The 21,003-nt window shown below is 53.0% G+C and overlaps 3 protein-coding genes across 3 annotated transcripts; 2 read left to right on the forward strand and 1 right to left on the reverse strand.

Annotated features, from left to right (window-relative positions):
- The first annotated feature begins 328 nt into the window (after positions 1-328).
- P153DRAFT_434551 (P-loop containing nucleoside triphosphate hydrolase protein) lies at positions 329-6,248 on the forward strand. Its single transcript, XM_033673089.1, has 5 exons — positions 329-1,096; positions 1,213-2,997; positions 3,054-4,389; positions 4,446-4,479; positions 4,538-6,248. The coding sequence occupies exons 1-5, from the start codon at positions 389-391 to the stop codon at positions 6,030-6,032; spliced, it is 5,358 nt and encodes a 1,785-aa protein (XP_033519910.1). The 5' UTR covers positions 329-388; the 3' UTR covers positions 6,033-6,248.
- Positions 6,249-6,716: 468 nt separating this feature from the next.
- P153DRAFT_324915 (glycoside hydrolase family 28 protein) lies at positions 6,717-8,611 on the forward strand. The gene is made up of 4 exons (XM_033665256.1): positions 6,717-7,379; positions 7,435-7,546; positions 7,600-7,720; positions 7,777-8,611. Exons 1-4 carry the CDS (start codon positions 6,983-6,985, stop codon positions 8,473-8,475), a joined length of 1,329 nt encoding a protein of 442 aa, XP_033519911.1. The 5' UTR covers positions 6,717-6,982; the 3' UTR covers positions 8,476-8,611.
- Positions 8,612-8,621: 10 nt separating this feature from the next.
- P153DRAFT_400327 (uncharacterized protein) lies at positions 8,622-20,747 on the reverse strand. The gene is made up of 4 exons (XM_033671807.1): positions 20,408-20,747; positions 20,165-20,322; positions 9,610-20,115; positions 8,622-9,555 (listed from the first exon to the last, which is right to left on the reverse strand). The coding sequence occupies exons 1-4, from the start codon at positions 20,460-20,462 to the stop codon at positions 8,863-8,865; spliced, it is 11,412 nt and encodes a 3,803-aa protein (XP_033519912.1). The 5' UTR covers positions 20,463-20,747; the 3' UTR covers positions 8,622-8,862.
- Positions 20,748-21,003: the final 256 nt, after the last annotated feature.

Below are 21,003 nucleotides of genomic sequence, written 5' to 3' on the forward strand. Positions count from 1 at the left end.
GAAGTGAGGATACTTGATGGCATGATGTGCACTTCAATCCAGCTCAGCAAGGGTGGCTGTTCTGAGTCCGCAACTGCAGAGCCAATACCAGAGTTGTCGTGGATTCAACATCTCGTATATGGATCCACGATGCGCTTAACGTTTCTTTCTGGTTAGTGCAGACTAGCGCCTTCCGGAAAAGTCTCTGCACCGGCCAATTGTGATGTCACCCTAGTTTCAGAGGCAGTAATAGCCGCTCCTATCACACGAGCGATACACCAAAGGACAAACGTTTCTCTCACTAGCATGATCACTGCGCACCACCCCACTCAGCACTAACCTCGTAATCTTGTCTCTGGCATCAGTTGATACAACAACGGTCAACGACACGCCAAACACCACTTCTGATATGGACACCACACAACAGATCCTGGGCTGGTACACCAAGCTGTACAGCCGTCGAGTGGATCTCGTCGGTGATTTTGCGGGCAGCGAACGGTTCCTGATCCACGGCGAGTCTCTACTTTTGCACTGCTTCAGCGACCAGCATATCGACTTTGATCCTGGGTATCAATTGCTTCATGCCACTTACACGGTCGAAAAGTTCTTGCACGGTCTAGTTTCTCGGGGTTGCAATTTCCACGTAGCCTTCTTCGACGAACATCAGGATCTCTGTGTACCCCAGGACGTGTCTCCTGCGATCAGCGAGAAATATCTTCTCGCGCGGGCAGCTGTCATTCGCCACCTGCAAGTCAACTTGCGGAACGCCGATTCTGATATTGACATCAACGTATTTCCGTCTGCTTCCTCTGAACTATTCCAGCAGTACTTACAGGCTACCGATATCTACTTCGTGCTATGCCATGATGGAGCCTCGTTCAAAGACTTGCAGAGGAAACCCATTTCGCAAAAAAGCTTGGACGCCTTCCAGGATGGAGACGATAGCTTCCGTGAGCGTCAACAGCGCTACAAATCATCCCTCCGTACGCTCATCTACAGTATGATGCAGCAAGGGTACAGCACAGCATTGATCAACGGATTGGAGTGGCAAGACACAAAAGTCATTACGACAGTGATTGAACCCTCCCGGTTAATGACTTTCGGGATTCCCTCAACAGTAAGCAACAGCACTACTTTCGAAGGTTCTCATTGAATTAGACGTAAGACCAGAGGTGCTCGTGGCAGACTTGTGGGAACAGGATGAATAGATTGGAGCTAACACAGCTGCATCAGAATCTTGCCCACAATGAAGAGTCGAATGAGGATCCATCTTTCGCAAGCAAATCCTTGCAGACTATCAGGGCATCAAGCGAGCAAGTCTTCACAGAGCGAGAGTATCTTACTGTGCTCGTCGCATCGAAACTAGCATCCAAGAGCGAGGTCTATCACGACCTTTCCGCCGCACTTCTCCGTCACACAGCATTGCTCTCGGAAGTTCGCCTGTCGGACCGACATATCGATTCTCAAGAGATCTCGCCAGATGCTCACAGCTTTGTTCTAGAGTTTTGCCGCGAAGCACGCGCACTTCTCAAACAGGCGACATGGGCAGAAGACGTCGAGGAGATCAATGCCACCTGCGATGTCGCGGATCTCATTGATGGACGACTCTTTGCCTCCTGCGTTCAGACGCCCACAATAGGTACTGGTGAGCTTTTCAAGTCGTTGCAAACCGCAGCAGCATCTTTGGGTGTACAAGGTGAATCAGATCAATCGAATGGTACCCAAACAGCCTCCAAGGACGCAAGTGCGAGTAAAGACCAGTCGAATGAGGCCTCTTCATATGGCGTCCTGCCATTCTCAAACAGTGTCTTCGACGAACATCTTAACCCAATTAAGCTGGACGTAGAGAAGTCTGCTGGTAGAGTAGATCCTACATCAGCAAGAATCTTCCGTGAGGTGTCACACTGGCAGAACGAGCGACGCATCGATCAGAAGCAGCAAGGCCCCCCAGTAAAGGACCCAAAAGCAGAGAAACGCGCTCTTCGCCGCAATCAGTTCTTCATGGCGGAAATGACATCGTATGCCGCTAGTCTTACCAATGCAGTTGGCAAGGTGTTAGAGCCGGAGATCATAACCACAGGCGCCAAATCAAAGCTACCGCCTGCGAAGCCCACTCCCGCTCCTAGCCAGAAACAGGAAAACTCCAAGCCCAAAAAAGAATCGAAGAACGCGAAAGGCTCGAGGAAGGAGCTCATGCTGGCGAACATTGCCGCAGACTCTGAGCGTAAAGACGAGGAGAGCGCTAAGAAGCATCTGATGGCTTGGGCAACATTCTGTGAAGGCTTGAGAAAGCAGGAAGCAGTGTCACGGTACGAGAAGGCAAAGCAATACTTGAACAACATCAACGATGACCTCAAACGACGGACACTCGAAGCAGAAGTGCGACTTTATATGCTCAGTGTACTGTTGGAAATCTGGACAGCTTATTGCCGGAAGTCGAAGAAAGACGAAGGTATGCATGTCGCTGCGCTTATATTCGACATCATCAGGGAATTCTCCAAACTTTCTACTGTCACTGGGGCAGTTGCAACACGCCTGAAGCTCACTATCGAGAGCCTCAAGCTGCCCCCCATGCAAGTACCGGCACAGCAGGGTGACCGAAAGCTCCCTTTCGAGTTCGCCTTGGATGAGTCCTCCACTGTAGACCTTTCCGTACCTCTATCATCCGAAGAGTTCCAGTTGCTTCATTGTGGACCGTACTTTGACCGGACTATGGATTCGGCACCTGACTCTCGTGTGCCATTCGAACCAGATGCGTGGCAGCGCAGGGTTCTGGACGAGATTGATGCCCGCCGCAGCTTGCTCGTCATCGCTCCAACATCCGCCGGTAAAACTTTCATCTCGTTCTACGCTATGAAGCAGGTACTAGAGTTCAACGAACAGGACATCTTGGTGTATGTCGCTCCGACCAAGGCGTTGGTCAACCAAATCGCTGCCGAAGTTCAAGCTCGTTTCTCCAAGCAGTACAAGTACGCCAATTCAGTCTGGGGGATCCACACGAGAGATACTCGTATCAACGTACGTCAAAACCACGTATAAACTGCGTTCAAGACATGTGCTGACCTTGCTTCTAGAATCCTACGGGTTGCCAGATCTTGGTAACCGTACCTCACATCCTCCAGATCATGTTGCTTGCGCCAAACAACGCGAACAGTTGGTCCAAGCGAGTCAAGTGGATCATCTTTGATGAAGTTCACTGCATTGGTCAAGCCGAAGACGGTCTAATCTGGGAGCAGTTACTGCTCATGGCCCCTTGCCCCATCATTGCTCTGTCTGCTACAATTGGCAATGCTGAGGCCTTCAACGATTGGCTCGAATCTACTCAGAAGGCTGCAGGCAACGAACTTGTTATGGTTGAACACAAACACAGATACTCCGACCTACGCAAATACGTCTACACGCCACCCACCGAGCGGGCTGACTGTCTGCCTCTTCCCTCGAATCGCGCATTCGCTCAACTCGCTTTGACAGAAGGCTCCGAATTCACATTCCTTCACCCTGTAACTAGCTTGACGAACCGAGCACGAGGAATGCCAACCGATTTGACGCTTGAAGCACGCGACTGCTTCACCTTGTGGCAGAGCATGTCAAAGCACCAGACCGCCAAATTTTCGTTGGACAAATCGCTGGATCCATCTACCACTCTTCCTGATGTCATGAGGAAGATCGATATCATTGAGTGGCAGTCTTCTCTCAAGACTGTACTCCGTGCGTGGATGGCAGATAGCGACTCGCCTTTCACAGAAGTTTTGAAGGACTTGGAAGGGCCTTTGGTAAAGTCCATGCTTGTGTCCAAAAACGGCGGAAGTGCCGAGTCTACCCGCGACGACTCAGATATCGATGAGATGGAGCTTGATCACGATGTCGAGAACATCTTGCCTCTCTTGGCAAGCCTTAATCAGCAAGATGCGCTGCCCGGCATTATCTTCAACTACGATCGATCTGCTTGCGAGAGAATGTGTCAGACACTCTTGACTCAACTGACGGACGCAGAAACTGCGTGGAAAGAGTCCAGTCCTAAATGGCAAGAAAAACTACGAGATTGGGACGAGTGGAAGAAGGAGGCCGCCAGACAAGAAAAGCAGGGTGTTCGTGGATCGTCGAAGGGCATGACGAAGGAGGACAAGATGAGGGAAGCTGCCAGCCAAGAAGTCAATCCCTTCGCATCGTTCGACCCCGACAGACCTCAGGAAGGGTTTCATTTCGCGAACAACAAGAAATGCGCTCAAGAGGAGCTCCGTGAGTATGAGAGAGAGATGCGTTACCGTGGAGTCGACGAATGGCTGCTGGATGGACTCAGACGAGGTATCGCTGTCCATCATGCTGGTATGAACCGCAAGTACAGATACGTTGTTGAGATGCTCTTCCGGAGGGGCTACTTGAGGGTCGTCATTGCTACCGGAACGCTAGGTAAGTCTGTTGCAAGGTGCATATCATGAATCGTTCGCTGACTCGGTGACCTCTAGCCCTCGGTATCAACATGCCCTGTAAGACTGTTGTGTAAGTTTTCTGTCTTGTGCACTCTATGATTTCGTTGCTGACTTAAGTTCTTTGTTAGGTTCTCGGGTGATTCTGTATTCCTGACGGCTCTCAACTTCCGTCAGGCCGCTGGTCGTGCCGGTCGTCGAGGCTTCGACATGCTCGGAAACGTCGTCTTCCATGGGATCTCACTTAGCAAGATCCATAAACTGATCAGCTCTCGCCTTCCTGACTTGAACGGACATTTCCCAATCACGACTACACTTGTCCTGAGGTTGTTTGCGCTTCTTCATTCGTCAGAGAATTCCGCCTTCGCAGTCCGTTGCATCAATGCAATGCTCTCGCAGCCGCGACTATACCTCGGCGGAGAGGACGCCAAGATGACGGTTCTCCACCACCTGCGATTCTCCATTGAATACCTTCGACGCCAGTCCCTTTTGGACTCGCAGGGTGTGCCTCTGAATTTCGCAGGCGCTGTCAGTCATCTGTACTTCACAGAGAACTCGTCTTTTGCTTTCCATGCACTACTCAAAGATGGATATTTCCATGAGCTGTGTGCAAAGATTGATACGAGCAAGGAGGCGGTCCTACGCGAACTCATGCTAACATTGTCTCACCTTTTCGGACGGCGCCACTGCAGACAAGCCGATCAGGAGTCTATCCAGGTTGTCAAGGGAAGCACTTCGATTGTGTTCTTGCCATCTATGCCTGAGCAGGCCAAAAACATTCTGCGCAATCACAACAAGACGACGCTCGATATCTTCACAGCATACGTTCGTACCTTCGTGGACCAACACGTCAAGGAGCCGGACAATACCCTGCCATTGACTTCAGTCGTGGTCGGTGGCGATTCTTCCGTAGATGGCCTGGCGCATCGTACACCTACCAAGGTCAGGTCTTCCTTTGTCGCTCTCTCCGGATCCGGTGATACATTCGAGTCAATCCACGACCTTTGCAGCACCAGTCGCTCTGGCGTTTTCCTGGAAGAAGCTGTTGTGCCCCATCTGGGGCTCTACCCAGAGGACTCCGACTTGCCACTCAATGCCTACCTGTACGACTTCTTCATGCATGGCAACCCTGTTGCCCTCACCACTGCCAATCGCATCCGCAAGGGCGACATCTGGTTTGCACTCAACGACCTCAGTATGGTGCTGGCTACTATCGTCACTAGCTTGTCCAACTTCATGAAACTCTCAACCGAGTCTGATCTTGACTTCATCGACGTGAGAGGTGGAGGTGATGAGGAAGAAGAGAACAAGGAGGACAGATTGCTCCCGAGCGATTCCTCGGTGGCAACCTTCTCTACGGCCGGATCCGTCGCGTCGTCCAACGTCAGTCAGCAGAAACAAGCGCTTCCTGTTCAGACGAAGAAGTCAAAGAAGAAGGTTGTGGAGTCATGGGATGATGAGGATGAGTCTGAGGAGGATGATGGTGGTGAGAATTGGGACGACGGTGAGGACTCGGACCAGGAGCCGGTTGCTTGGGAGGAGGGTGCAGGATTACTGAATGTGCTCAAGGCGTTCAAGACGCTGAAGGAGGAGTTTGACACCAAGTTCAAGGCTATGTGGGCTTAGATGTGGGGTTCACGGGGATGTTTGCTGAGGAAAGAAAAAGTGGGCATCTTTTTGGGGCTTTGGTAATGCCCTCCCCATGTGTTCGAGGTTGATGAGATAACCGTCAGTACCCATGAAGAATCACAGAAAAGCGTTGTAGTTAGAATAGTGTTCTTACCAAGTAATGCACGGCTATGACGCGGCAGGGCTACCTAATCAAAAAGGTGACGACGCTCCAAGTCTCAGAAACATCGGATTTTATCCATTGCCGACCAACGACAACAATTTCCCATTGCCGCCTTGCGCAAGATCCGATCTAGTTTAGGTATGCCCACATCCCGCTTGTGAAACGCCATGACTCGAATACGATCCCGGTAGCGCATCCCCCTTCATCGGCATGGTGAAACATCCCGCAGTGCCTTAGAGCCGGGAAATATCCACACCGGAGATTTTCCGATTCCCGGTTGAGGTTCGAGGCCCTCGTTTTGAAACACCATGGGCAACTATTTGGAAAGGGTGTTGCATACTGAGGCTTTCGGCACATGCATGGTACTGGTTCTTGGGAGTAGGTGCTTTTGGCAGCTCGAATATGAGTACGAGAAGATGCTTCGGAAAGGTTGAGTTTAGTGAGTTAATGGCCGTGTTTCTCCGAATTCCAGAGATGGGATGCGATGCTTTGTTCTCTCCATGTTACGTGGTTGTTGGTGGAGAGATTGGTGGCGGAGTGGTGCGTTGCTAATTACCCACGATAGTACGATTGTACCCTGTCTACCTGAGTAGGAGGTGCGATCTCCACATGGATTGTAGTGCATCGAGTATATAGGTAACCATTGCGGTTCTTGACGATTCACTCTACGCTTTCATTCCACAGTCGTTCTTTTTTCTTCTCCCCTCTCGTTCACCGTTTCTCGTTTTCGCCCTGCTGTGCAGGCCCACATTCATTCCTTCATCAATTCATCTATCTATTCACCATGCATATCTCTCAGCTTCTCCTCGCCGCCACGGCCCTCGTGCCCGCGGCCTTCGCCCAGCTTTCAGGCACAGTTGGGCCCCTGACTACCCACGCGGTCAAGACGGCAAAGAAGACATGCAACGTGCTAGACTACGGTGCCAAGGCAGACAAGTCGACGGATATCGGTCCCCCGCTGCTCAAGGCATTTACGGCGTGCAAGACGGGCGGCACCGTGGTGGTGCCCACGGGCGACTACGCCATGGCGACGTGGGTGACATTTGAGAGCGGCAAGGCGTGGGCGTTGCAGCTTGATGGCACGATTTACCGCACCGGGTCTGACTCGGGCAATATGCTGTTTATCCGGAATGCGAACGATTTCGAGCTGTTTAGCAGCACGGGCAAGGGCGCTGTGCAGGGTGAGTCGGAGTGTTCATGGATGATTGCATGGATCGTTGTGCTAATGTTGAGTAGGCAATGGTTACCAGGACCATGTCAATGGCAAGAGAACCGGTGCGCGTCTGTTGCGCGTGGAGCAGAGTACCAACTTCTCCGTCCACGATATCGTGCTCGTTGATGCGCCCATGTAAGCAGATCTGACGGACGTGGAGTTGAGAGACCAGTGCTAACGGATCAAAGGTTCCACTTCGTCATCGCAAAGGGCACAAACGGCGAGGCATACAACATGGTCATCCGCGGCGGTGACTGGGGCGGTCTCGACGGCGTCGACGTCTCGGGCACAAACATCTGGATCCACGACGTACGTCTCCCCCCTATCTTCCCCATCCCCATCCACGCCCACTAACCCCCACTCAGATCGCAGTAACCAACAAAGATGAATGCGTAACCGTAAAGTCCCCCTCCACTAACCTGCTCATCGAGAACATCCACTGCAACATCAGCGGCGGCTGCGGCATGGGCTCCCTCCCCGTCGACACCGCCATCTCCACCGTCACCTACCGCAACATCTACACATGGAAGTCGAACCAAATGATGATGATCAAGAGCAACGGCGGCAGCGGCTACGTCGAAGACGTCGTGTTTGAGAACTTCTCCGGCCACGGCAACGCCTACTCCATCGACATCGACCAGTACTGGACCAGCATGTCGGCCCTGTCAGGCTCGGGCGTCGCGCTGAGCAACCTGACGTTCAACGGGTGGACGGGCACCATGGCCAACGGCGCGGAGCGCGGTCCCGTCAAGGTTGTTTGCGCTGATGGCGCGCCGTGCACCGATGTCACGCTGTCGAATATCAATATGTGGACTGAGACGGGGAGCAAGATGGTTTCGCAGTGCAGGTCTGGGTATGGAAAGGGGTTCTGCCTTAAGAGCTCTGGGACTACGTCGTATGCTGCGACGACTATTACTCAGACTGCTATCCCGACTGGGTACTCGGCCGCTAGTATGAAGGAGAACCTTGTTACTGCGTGGGGAACCGCGAGCAGTATCCCGATTCCGACGCTGCAGGCTAGTTACTACCCCGGCAAGGCGCCGGTTAGCAAATTGGCTGCGTAGAGGTGTTCTGAGTGAGTGGAAGGAGGGAATGTGGTGTGGTGTCTGTCGTTGAAGATCAGGGGGAGTTATATGTTCTTGGAGAAGACTTGATTTGCAGAATAAGTGTTTTATTACTTTATCCTCCCCGACATAATGTACTGTGAGATGCATCGAATAAGACTTGATTCAAATATCCACTACGTTATAAACTCAAAACAATGACACCACCTTGCGCGCCTTCCGAAGTACCACCACGCCAAACTAACGATAAAAAACAACACCCGCCCTCATTTTACACCACGCAAATAGCCAAAACAAACAAGCAGCCCTAAACTCCAAATCGCCACAAAACAAACCCCCATACAATGTATCCCCACCCAAAACACCCCATACACCCCACATCATTGCCTACAAATATGCCATCCAAAGCGGATCCGTCATCGCCAACTTCGACGGATGCACCGCCTGCGCCACAAGATCAACCACCGTCTGATTCGCGGGCAAATTCGCCCCTTGAGGGAAAACCCCAATCGCACTAGCCCTCTTAACCACGAGCTCGCTATTCTGGCTCACGGACTCACGCAGCACCTCGGGCGTCAACTGGCTGCTCTTATGCTGGCTCGTAAACCAATGATTCATTTCATCGCGCATGAAGATAGCGAGTTGCATTTCCAGCTCGCCCTCAGGCTCGATGAGACAGCGCGCAATGGACATGACAGCGGGGGCGAAGATGCCCTCGAGGTTGAGCGGGCCGAGCAGGGTTTGCAGGTTCGGCGTCAGGCGGAAGGGTACGGGTTCCGAGTTGTGCAGGATCGGCTTGCCGACCGCCATGCTGGGGATGAGCTCCGAGCCCCACACCCGGCCCGACGAGCGCGAGATGGACGTCTTATGCGGGAAACGCGTGTTCATGTGCATGACATACGTCATGAATGTCAATGCGGCTAGCTGGTAGGAGAAGGTGCGGCGGAAGAGCCAGAAGTCTGCGAAGTTGGGGAAGGTGCTGCGGAAGAAGTCCTGCATGACGGTGGGTGGGACGTATTTTTCCTGCACAGCGGCAAAGGTTTCGAGGCGGATTGAGGTTGCGTGTTCGATGTTCTTCTGCTTACTGGGATTAGTGTCTGCGGGTTGGGAGGAGGGGGAAGGTGGGATGTGTACCGGTTGTAGGGCACGGAGTTTCTCTATGCTGAATAGAACGGGCTCATCCTTATTGAGCCCGTTTTTCCTGCAGTAGTCTTCGTAGATGCCCTGCATGCTGATGTACGACGCGTCGTCCTGGACCATACGCACACTGGGCGTGATGGGGACCATGAGCGGGAGATGGAACTGCAAGTTCCGCCTGCGACTCTCTTTCCTCTTCGCCAAGATACCGTTGAAGATGCGGAAGAGTTGCAAGATCCGCTCCTCTCGTCTCGAACTCCTTGCAGCCGGGAATTGAATGGCAAAGGGATGTACACTCCCATCGTGCCCGCGAATCTTAAGGCGTCGATGACAGATACCAACCCCGCGCACCAGATCGACGTCCGGCAGGAAACGCTCAATACGCACAAAATCGGAGTTCTTATCCCGATGCTGCAAATACTGCCCTGGAACCTCAACATCATCAAACTTCAAGAACCGGAATTCACTAAGCTGATGCGTGTACGTCTCCAACGGAATAGACAGCTTCCTGCGATCCAACCTCTCCTCGAAGCGATTTCTCCACGTCCTGAGCTTCTGGATGTACTCGTACATGGTGGGTTTGTGCTTAACAAAGTCGTTCTCGAATGCCTTGCGGATATGCGGTGGTAGCACCGACTCCGCGAAACGAGTGATGTTTGCTTCCGTGGACGTGGGGAGTTTGATCTCGCGCGCATACAGGTTCGGTTGGCGGCCTACATAGGACAGGCCGTCGTTCAGCAGCGCCACGATCAACCGATAGGCGTCTTCGTCTGGAGGGCATTTGAAGTTCTTCTGAATTTGGTCGAGCATGGTCTCCATGGACAAGGCGAGCAGTGGGAAGGCAGTCTTGAGGATCGCACTAATCTCCTCGACCTGGTCCCAAGGCTTCTTAGGCGCTGGGGGAGTGTCGCCAGCTGCTGGTGGGCCGTTGAGAACCGGACTACCCTGCTGTCCGCCTTCCGTCTTGACAGTGCCATTCGGAGTACCGTTAGCAACAGGCTTTGTATCTCCATTCGCCGACGTCGATCCCGCTTCTGGCGATCCCTGTTTCGCAACCGGCGATCCTTGTGCAGGTGGTTGCTTAACCTTGGCCGCCTTATCCTTCGCCTCCTTCATCTCGTGATTCTTCTTCAGAACCGCCATATCCTCCCTCGTCGTGCGCATATGGCAGTACAACGCCTGGGGATAAGTCTTGGCAAGTTTCCCCAAAATCGACCTCGCGATCGGCGCCTCCTGTCGAGAAAGACTGTTGAGCAGCTGCGGGATATACGTAATCCAGTACCAAGCCGGCGTATCACCCTTGAACTCCTCAAACTTCTCCGCCAGCTTGCGCTCCGGATTGTCCAAGCTAAGCAGCCACAGCACGCGTCCGAGCAGCTTCCTGGACTTTGCGTTCTTGAACTGGCTGGCAGCTTCGAGGTAGCAGGAAAGCGCTGCTTCGGCTCGCTCCAAGTTGTTCGGTTCCTCTTTGAACAGCATGTCGTTGTAACGACCCCATTCTGCCCAAGCCTTCGGAAGCTTGATGTCAAAGTACAATGCCGTTCCGAAAGCCTCGCCCGCCTCGCTCTTCTGTCCCAGTTTCGCCAGGAACATACCCTTCAACGTGTAGAACTCCGCCTTCTGTTGCGGGCCGAAGTAGTTAAGGTTGGTATTGTTGATAACATCCAATCCACTGTTCAGGTCCGCTTTGATCTGGTAATGGCACTTGGCTTGTTCCCGCAGCTTGAGGAAAGCTTCTTGAATCTCAATGTTAGGAAGCGTGTAAATGCGACCCAGCTGGTTGATGCAGACTTCCGGGAGATTGTGCTTGCGAGCAACATGCGCAAAGCGATTGATGATCCAGGCAGTCTCATGGTAGCCCCGGTACGCGAACGAGTTACCACTGGCGTTGTTCTGATTTGGCGGAAGTAGAGCAAGGTAGACACCATTGATGAGCTGGAAGATATGCTGACGCCACGTAACAAGATCCTGCCACGCATTGATATCGTCCCAGAAGTTGGGCAGTCGATCGCGCCAAGTACTCAAAAGCAGCTTGAGCTCCTGGGATTTCATATCCAGATTGGATTGCGTAGTCTGGGCGAGACTCTGGCAGATGACACTAGCATCATGAAGTTCCACCAGCTGCTGGAAGTGTTGAAGCAGCGGGATGTGCGCCTGCGTAATGCGCTTAGGAAGTTGATGCCACTTCCTAATCGACAGCTGGATCGACTCATCGCACAGCCGATGAAACTCAGGCTGCGACTCTTGCTTCGCGTGCAGCTTAAGCAGCGACATGAAGGTCTGGAAGAACACTCGTCTCGGCGTCGGCGCATCGCTCACCGCCTTGATCGTCGCATCAAGCTGCTCCCTCGTCTCCGTATTCTGCCAGGCGTCGAAAACCCTCCATGTAGACTCCAAGTAGAGATCGTTGAAATTTTCGTGCTTAGCGAAATCGCTCAGAATCTCCCACTGCTGCAGCTTCTGCGCGCAAATCACCCAGTGGTCCTCCCAGAGCATGTACTCCCCAGTCGAGAAGGGCAGCACAGAAGTTCTTGCCTTGATCTGCGCTGCCTCATACATCTGCTGTGCCTTGTCCCAGATGCCGCACTGCTCGTACGAGAGGGCGGCATTGCTCTCGATGAATTGGCAGCGGCGTCGCCACGTACCATAGAACAAGTCGTCCTCTTGCAAGCCGCTGTAGATCTCTAGAAGAGCGTCGAGATTGCTCTCCCTCAGCTTCTCCACATCGACGACCGGCGAGATGGCAGAATCCTCCATATACACAGCCGCAGTGTACCAAGCGTTGTATGTCTGAGCCAAGTACTTCATGATATGCGGAGGGAACTTAACCCGCGGACGAGCATGTACGATGGCATCCAGCATAGTAGCAACGCAATTTGGTCGCTTATCGAGTTGACGCGAGTGGTAGTCCTTGGTGAGCAACGCGGTCATGCCCTTCTCCAGATCGCTCTGATCATCTTTCGTGAGTGCCGTCCACGCCAAGGGGAAGAAAGCAACCCAAATATCATGCGCCAGAGTACTGTCCGTATGTTGCAAATGTCCCAGTGGCTCGAAGATATCCTTGATCTTCACGTCAGCCAACTGGCTGCAGAAACGGCGATGGTTGTTGACCAAGCTCTCCAGATCATCGTCGACCATGATATCCGCGATCCTCGGGTCCTTGCTGTACGTGCCAAAGAAAGTGGTCGGTTGCATGAGTCGGAAGTCATCGGCGTGCAGTTGCGCGGGCGTGTTCATCTCCACAGAGCCAAACATCAAATGGATGACCTGGCTCAACCAATAACTATCGGAAAGCGTATCCCAGTTCTGCGAAGCAAGCACATAACTCAATCGACTAGCTGCAGTGCGGCTCAAGCTCTTATCGAAGATAGTCATGTACCGATTCCGCATATCGACATCCTGGGCCCGCGTGCCGATGAGGAAGGCATGTTCCATCCTGACCGTCAACTCCGATCTCGTAATCTTCGGATCCTCATAGATCCGAATGACCAGATCGAGGAAGCGCGTCAGAAGCGAAGTATCCTGTCGATGTTCGAACAACAGCATCTTACTCAGCACAGCCGTCTTCTCTTTCAGCGTCGGCACCGGCTCGGTAGAGTGGAAGATCCAGTCCTCGACCAGATCCAGCACCTTCATACAAACAGAATTAGTCTGAGATCGCTCGACGAGCGACGCCAGCACACTGAGGTACGGCCTTCGGTTTTCGCCGAGTTCATTCATGCGCGCGGCGAGGATGTCAACTGTTTTGAGGACGAGGTCTGTCTGGATTTCGACTTCGCGGGGGTCGGTCGGCGGGTTCCCTCCTTCGGGGCGCATGCCAGGAGCAGCAGGCTGGCCGGGTATAGCGCTGTGACCAGCGAGATGGTCCTTAGCCATTTTCCCTTGGAACGCCTTCATGACTTGCGGAATGTGCTGGTCGATCTCTTCCGGGCGCTTCTGGCACAGAGTCCAGAGTATGTTGATAGCGCAGACATAAGAACCGTTAGAAAGCGCCTCTGTCGCAACAGCACCAAGGAAGTTGACAAAGTCTGTCGATGGAGATTCCTCTGTATTCCCCTCGTCATCTGTGATGGGCTCTGGCATGACTTCCAAGATACGCTTCAGTATCGGCTTCAGTTTCATCGACCCGTCTTCCGACTCATCAGCCGCATGAAGGCTCGCCTGGACATCCGCATTCTCGGAACGAATCGGCTTCTCCAGCATCTTCTGGAACTGAGGAACGCGCTGCAACACCCAATCGTCCGGTTTGACATTGACGATGACCTTGACAAGCTGAAGCGTATTGATCATGCGCGTGTTGAAGACCTCTGGCTTGTCATCCTGCTTCATCTCGAAGAGAAGAATCTCCTCGATCTTCTTCGTGAGCATGAGGTCCAGATCCAAATCACTCCACAGTCGAGACGAGAGCAAATCATGTAGCAGCAGCACACCCTTTCTGCAGATCTCAGCAGGCTGTGGCGTGTTTGCAGCGACGGGAGCCACTTCCTTGGACTTTGGCGAGGCGACAGGAAAGCGTTCAGGAAGATATGCAATGAATGAGATGAGATACTTGATCAGCATCATGCGAATAGCGGGCTGAGCGACGAATCCCTTAGGCAGCGATCCAGGGGCGACAATCGATCCATCCGCCTTCCTCTTAAACCCCTGCGGCGACTGCGACGCCCGGTCAATCGCGCCACCAGCGTCATTTGCAGTACGCTCCTCCCACTTATGGATGAGACTGATCAGGTTCAGCGCGAGCTTCTTCGCATCGGTGCTGTAGTTTGGCGGTTGCGCGATCTTAGAGAGAGCCGTGATGATGATTGGGGACAGATGCTCGCGGCCTTCATAGAAGAGATCCGGGTGTCGAACAAGGAAGTTGAAGATGCTCATGAGCTGCTGTAGGTTAGAGCTTTCCTCGGAGAGAACCTTGCGTGGGTACTGGATCCAGCGAGGCATCTTCGCGTCACCGCCACCCATGCGCTTCTTCAGAACCGGCGCCATGAGCTCGAGGGCCTGCATGACCAGCGAACGACCCTCGTTCTGGTGCGCTTTGAGGAGGGCTTGATAGACTTGGATTGCGATCTTGACGGGGGTGTCATATTGCGCGATGAAGAATGCGATCAAAACGTAGGCTGCGTACTTGTTGATGATGTCTTCCAGCTTGATGTAATTCCACGCAAACTTGATGACATCTTTGCGGGCATCCTGTATCATGCCGGAGTAGTGCTTGAGCAGCAGTGTGGTCAGTTGGAGCAACTCCATCCGCGAATGGTCGACACCAAGCTGCGCCGTTTCCTCCGACGTATCGGTCAAGGATTGCGGTTTCCACAAACGGTTGTGAATCGTCTCCGTCATAGCCTTGTCCATCAACTTGGTACCCTTCGTCTTCTGCTCGAACAACCCGTCCCAGTTCCGCTTGACATCCATGGCGAAGATAGGATTGACAATGTACCGGAAGATGAAAGTCTTCGTCTTCTGCGACGAGTTCCGCGACGTGTACATATCGATACACTTATGGATCAAAGTCTTCCAGTACTCGACGGACTCGTTCGAGACAATCTGGTCGAAGATGAAGTCAAACAGCAGCGGGGAAGCCTTCAATTCCTCCGAAGTAACAGCATCGACGAGCTCGAAGAAGAAGTCCAGGCTCTCGGGCTCATGCTTGAGGTACGTAGTGAGAATGACCATGATCTGATCGCCAGCTTGTTCCGTCGCCAGTCGCAGTTCAGGGTCAATACTGTTCTGTCGGAGTTTCTTCTCCAGTGACCTCGCAGCCTCAAGTAGTCCCTTCCGCAAGTCATCATGGGAGACAAGCCATTTGCTCGTGTCCTCAGACTGACTCAGCGCATAGGCGATGTGGATAGCGTTGAGCTGAGCCTGGCATATCTCCTTATCCGATGCATCGAGCTGGAACGCACCCAAGAAACCAGGCACATCCTCCATGACTTGTTTCCGCAGCGGGCCACTTGCCTCATTTTCAAGGAGCTGCGCGAAGAAGCGACCTTGAGTCTGATCCTTCAGTGTTGGCGCAAAGTGATCCCAAGATTCCTTGGGATACATGCAGAGAAACTTGATCAGCGGCTCCCTGAACGGACTATAATGCGTGCGTCGCAACGCCGTCTCCAACTCAAGCACCTTCTCGATAATCTGCTTGAGGAACGTCGAGGCTGCTGGAGGAAGGAGATGGAAGATATTGAAGATGCCTGTGACAATCTTCATCTTGGGGTTCTGCTCGATCATCGTGAAAGAAATCTTCTGCAGGCTGTTCTGGTCCGCGATGCTCTTCAAGTGGTCCAGGAGTCTCGTTCCAATCTCCACCTTAAAGTAGTTGGTAAGAAGCTTCAGCAATCGTGCCAGGCCGTCCAGATTCTCAACCGACAGTTTCCGCGGATCCTGGAGGTTAACAAGAATCGGCCGGAGACCGCTCTGCAGAATATCCTTTGGCAGCTTGTTCGTCGCCGAGATGACGCCAGACAGGCCAATGTTGGCCGCTTCGATAACCTCCGGCGACTTGGAGTAGAGACACTTAAAGAAAACCGCAATGATGCGAAGGAACGTAGCATTCGGCGGCGTGGTGCTAAACTCAGGGAAATTCTGCGCCGTAGACAAAAGACGGATACAAGCGACGCGCAAGTTGACAATGTGCTCCGCATTACGTTGCTCAAAGGGTTTACTCGCAAGACCCTCATCCTCCGCATCAGCCAACGCCAGCGACTCCATAAGCAATCTAGTCAATTGGTCGTTAAACTCAAGGATGTTGTTCTTGAGCTTCAGGCAGAAGGTGATGGCGTCGATGTACGCGATCTGTATTCCGAATGGCAGCGCCCTAAGCGGCTTCGTCCAGATAGGCACAATGAGTCTGTCCTTGACGGGAACAATGAGCTCATGGACACCGAGACCAGTCACGTCGGACAGGACGTGGAATGCCTTCTGTGTAGCTTCCCGCACACACTTGTTCATATGTGACAGATCCCCCACCAACTGTCCACACAATCGCAGCGTAATGTTTTGTCCCTTCTCGAACTCTTCTTTAGACGTCGTCTTGTGACATCGTCGGATCAAGTCCTCTATGAGCCCCTCGGCCTGTATGCGCGTCTTGGAGTCCAGGTCAATAGGCATATCTTTCATAACGAAATTCAGCGCTCGGATGAGTTCGAAATGGCGAGCGACCATCCACGACTGAGGCAGACCAATCTTGCGTATCATGATCTCTATTCCACGTGTTCCTCCAGACTTCATAAACCAGTCGTCGGCGTGGCAGTTGTGGCAAAACGTGCTGGCGAGCTCGTTGAAAAACTGGAATCTATCGAGCTTGTCATTGTCTCCGAACATCGTTCGAACAGTATCCCGTATGGTCAGGATGGCCTGCTCAGCGGCGTCTCTGACTACCCCATGCTCAGATGCGAGGGACTCGCCAAGGGCTTCCGAGATGACATCGCTCTCGATAACAATCGGACCCTCTCCAGAGTGCACTTCGAATAGCTTGGCCTTGTGTTTAGAAATAGCAAATTGTGACCCAAGCTCAAGAATAGCGAAGTGCTTCGCCAGATTCGTCACCAAGGTATCAGCCTCCGACTTGAGATCCGGTATCGACACGGCGAAAACGCAGGCTTTCAAGAGTTTCTTCAGAGTTTCCTGCTCGACGTTCTTCTTGGAGATGGATTTCTCGCGTTCAGAAGCCGACAGGACGTCGTAACCAAGGTCGAACTTCTTCGCGCATAAGTCATTTGCTTGTAGTCGTACTAACTGCGCAAAGTCCTCGGGCAAGTTGTCGAACCCAATCATGAGCTTCGTGTGCGCAGTGATGAGTCGAAACGCTTGCTGCTTGTGGAAAACGTCCGACTTCTTCGCAGCCGGCAGCTTAGGTATCTCATGGAGTTTCGAAATCGCAGTGTCGATACCGATGGCAGCTGGGAAGGCGCGGTCCTTGGTCGAGCCGATGAGACGGATGTCGATGGACGACTGATCGTCCGAGTAATCCTTGTACTCCAACTCCGGGGGTCCAGTGATGAACTTGCGATTCCGGCCACCGAGTTTCCCTAGAATGCGCATTGTGGTATGGGCATGGAAGTGACTGTAAGGATTTGGCTTTAGGTGTTCCCAAAGCGCAGCCATGAGTTCGTCGATGACAGGCGCCATGATCGGGTCCAGATAATCAGCAGTCAAGTTGTCCACGCAAAGCTCCAGCGTGCGCAACCCCTGCCCAACGAGATCTGATCCAGCCCGCAACGCCACGACCAGCGGCCTCATAAGGTAGCTGAGATGAGGAAGTAAGTTACTCAACCGCGCCGGCACAGTGAGAGACAGTTCCACAAACAGGTCACGCTCAGCTGGCTTGCGTGCCGTGACCAGAAGATTATTGAGCACATCCAGTAGCATCTCCAGAAGGGGGAGAATCTCCTTGTAGAGGTGCTCGAATCTCCCGCCGCCAATGCTTCGAAACAGCGACCTGAGAAGAAGAAAGTAGTTCATTGGCTCCTCGGCCGTCGTCGACAACTGTATCGACTGCGTTATGATCTTGCTGACATGCGGCAGAAGAACCTGCTCATTCTGCGCCGAGAAGAGCGTGACGGCCATGAAAGACAGCTTGAAGAGGCGTAACAATATCGACGACTTCTTCGTATCCGCAGTCCCGACTTCTTCTATCCGATCCATAAGAAACTGCAACAGCATGCCGGAAAAGCTGGGCGACGTCGCCTCGGAAGCGAGCAGAAACTGCGGGACATGGAGTAACGCCGGGTGATCGAACATCATATCGTACAAATGGGGTATCTCAGATGAAAACACTTCGTGGAATGTAGCCGGGTCAATGTGGTGGAAAACAGTCGCAAACGTCTCCAGAAGCTCCTTCTCTTCCTTTCCGCTCGACATCATGTGCAGGTTGCCCATGAGATCTCCTGCCGACAGGCCCTGTGCATCTTGCGGCTTTTCTGTTCCGTAGTAGCGGAAGACCTTTGCGCCCTCGCGGAATAGCTTGATCAAAACCTCTACCTCTTCTGCGTTGTACCCGAATGACACCTCGTGCCAGTTGGCTGACGCATTGGCAACGTCGATTTCGTCCTTGATCTTGGCGGGATTGCATACTCGCAGCTGGTAGAACAGATTCTTCAGTCCATGTAGCAGGTTCTTGAACAAAAACTTATTGTCAGCAATCGGATCAGAGCTTCTATCTCGTGGATTCGAAGTCTTGATCGGTGTCGCGTTGAAGATGTCAATCTCATCCCAGTCAGGAGGCTGCTCTTGCACAGCCATGTGGTTCTCATCAACCGCATCGATGGAAGGCTGGCTGTACTGCGCAGATAGCTTTACAGCGTTGTGATATTGGCGGTTCATAGCTGCGAACTTATCACCGATGGCGTTCAGGATCATGATCAGGAAGTATCGCGCGTCTTCCTTCGGCTCCAGCTTGGCGATACACTCAGCCATGTTAAGGAGAAGTTTCGCACTCATAGTTTGAAAACTCGTGCCTGGGAAGCTGTCGTGGAGGTTCTTCGTGTACACCTCGACCGTGCGGCGGATCTGCTCCTTCGACAAGGAATCGCGCAAGTGATGTATCAGATCAGCCAACATGCTGTAGGCCAGTGGTCGCATAGTCTCATACACTGTGAGGCCGTCGCCGATCAACGTGCGTTCATCCAAGAGCTCGTCGATCTTCTTAAGAAAGATTTTCCGGAAGTTGAAATTGATGATATGCCTAATAGCCACCAGAAGTTCTTTGCGCGCGCCGGACTTCTCCCGCGGGCAATCTTTGAGCAGTCGTACCACAATGTCTGGTAGCGTCGGTAGGAAGTCGTTCAGCTGGTTCGCATACACCCTGAGCAGGTAAGCCAGAAAGCTCATAGTCTTGACTTGAGCTGTAATGAAGTCTCCAAACGCAGCGCGGTTGCGAATCTGCTTGCTGACCCCGGTGAAGATCTTGCCCTGGGCCTTTGCCTCCTCATGCTCCTTCTCTTGCGGTTTGGCCTGGAGCAAGAGCACGTTCTTGATCAAGGGAACAAAAAGCTTTACATTCTTGTTCACGCAGTTGCGGTATGCCTGGAAGAGCGACACTACTATTATCGGACATTCGGCGAGGACCTTGAACGACTGCATGCCCTTGAGCAGCATGCGCGTCTGCTGGTGTTCAGACCCAATGTCGCCCGCGGGGCCTGATGTGAGGGCGGTCGCCGGAGAGCTCGGTCGTGGCGACTGCGAATATTGTGGGTTGTTGGGCGTCGATGGCACGCCCTGCGACGCGGGCGCGGGCGCGTTGCTGTCAAACGTGTCGTGAACTGCCTGTTCCATTGTCTCGAACATCTCCTGGATGAGGTCCAAGAAGGGCTGTACGCGGTCCGCGAGGGCCTTTGTTTGGTGTCGCTGGAAGTCCATGATGGTCTTCATGCAGAGCACCGCATTATCTTCGTTCTCAAGCTTCACCAAGCTCATAAGCTTGTCCACTATCTTCGCCGCATGGGGTTCCACCGCCTCGACTGGGTTCATGGGAAGCCGGTGCAAGATCTCCAGGACGCAGTTCCGTATTCGCTGGGGCACACGTTAGCCAGTCCTTTGCTGTCGCAAGCGGCGCGCTCACCTGTTCTGGCGACGTGGATATGAAGACGGGGTTCCCATCCAGGATCTTCAGAAAGACGGGAACGAGGTGGTTCAGGAAGACAGCATACTGTGCGCCCTGGCAGTATGTCTCGATGTTGTCCCGTATGTCGATGGCGAGGGTGCCCCTCGTTCGGAGGTCTGCGCCAAATCAGCTCCCAATCTCTTTACTACAGTCTACGCATCCATTCCCACACCGAGTGTCCCCAGCAGGAAGCCTTCGTACCAGAATTCGCATCGTCCAGCTTGGAGGCCATAGCCTCGAAGTTGTTCGTCGCCATGGTCGCGTTGTGCGCAGCGCGTCGCCGCTCGTCTGTATCTTCAGTTGAGTCCTCGACTGCACTCCCCCTCAATATCGTCGGTCTATGTCGCGGTAGGAGGAAGGTGCATTGGTCGGGAGGCTGCGTTCGCCTGGGTTGCAGTAGGTGTGCGCGAGTAGCACGGGTGAATATTATTTGGTGGCAGGGAAATGGGAGGCTACGGTGCCTATATGGTCATTACAGTCATGACCTGACAAAGAGTGTTGGTGGTGGGACTAAGGTCGCGTCCAGCGTGAAAGCTGCTGGTGTCGCGACTTGAGCTCTGTCTCTGCGCATTGGGCGGGCGATGCGTCGACCAAATCCAAATCCAAGCTAGTCCCTGGATAGTCTAGTGATGATGGTTGGAGGAGTTTTTGATTGGATAGACAACCTTGCTAGTCGCTAGTCGGCGTCGTCAACTCCGGTTGCCCATTGCTCGAAGCTTGGAGAAGGCGATGGAGAATGTTGAATTGTGATGTATACAGAGTTATTTATTTGCTCCGGTAAAGTTCTACCATCAACA

This window comes from Dothidotthia symphoricarpi, assembly GCF_010015815.1.
Source record: "Dothidotthia symphoricarpi CBS 119687 unplaced genomic scaffold P153scaffold_20, whole genome shotgun sequence".
Taxonomy (NCBI): domain Eukaryota; kingdom Fungi; phylum Ascomycota; class Dothideomycetes; order Pleosporales; family Dothidotthiaceae; genus Dothidotthia; species Dothidotthia symphoricarpi.

Excerpts from the sequence above, each read along its gene's own strand:
- P153DRAFT_434551 (XM_033673089.1), top strand. The coding sequence starts at position 389 with ATGGACACCACACAACAGATCCTGGGCTGGTACACCAAGCTGTACAGC. Across the intron at positions 1,097-1,212 it reads CTTTCGGGATTCCCTCAACA|AATCTTGCCCACAATGAAGA; the intron begins GTAAGCAACAGC and ends CAGCTGCATCAG. Across the intron at positions 4,390-4,445 it reads CATTGCTACCGGAACGCTAG|CCCTCGGTATCAACATGCCC; the intron begins GTAAGTCTGTTG and ends GGTGACCTCTAG.
- P153DRAFT_400327 (XM_033671807.1), bottom strand. The coding sequence starts at position 20,462 with ATGGCGACGAACAACTTCGAGGCTATGGCCTCCAAGCTGGACGATGCG. Across the intron at positions 20,116-20,164 it reads TATCCACGTCGCCAGAACAG|CGAATACGGAACTGCGTCCT; the intron begins GTGAGCGCGCCG and ends CGTGTGCCCCAG. Across the intron at positions 9,556-9,609 it reads AACTCCGTGCCCTACAACCG|CAGAAGAACATCGAACACGC; the intron begins GTACACATCCCA and ends AATCCCAGTAAG.
- P153DRAFT_324915 (XM_033665256.1), top strand. The coding sequence starts at position 6,983 with ATGCATATCTCTCAGCTTCTCCTCGCCGCCACGGCCCTCGTGCCCGCG. Across the intron at positions 7,380-7,434 it reads GGGCAAGGGCGCTGTGCAGG|GCAATGGTTACCAGGACCAT; the intron begins GTGAGTCGGAGT and ends AATGTTGAGTAG. Across the intron at positions 7,721-7,776 it reads CAAACATCTGGATCCACGAC|ATCGCAGTAACCAACAAAGA; the intron begins GTACGTCTCCCC and ends ACCCCCACTCAG.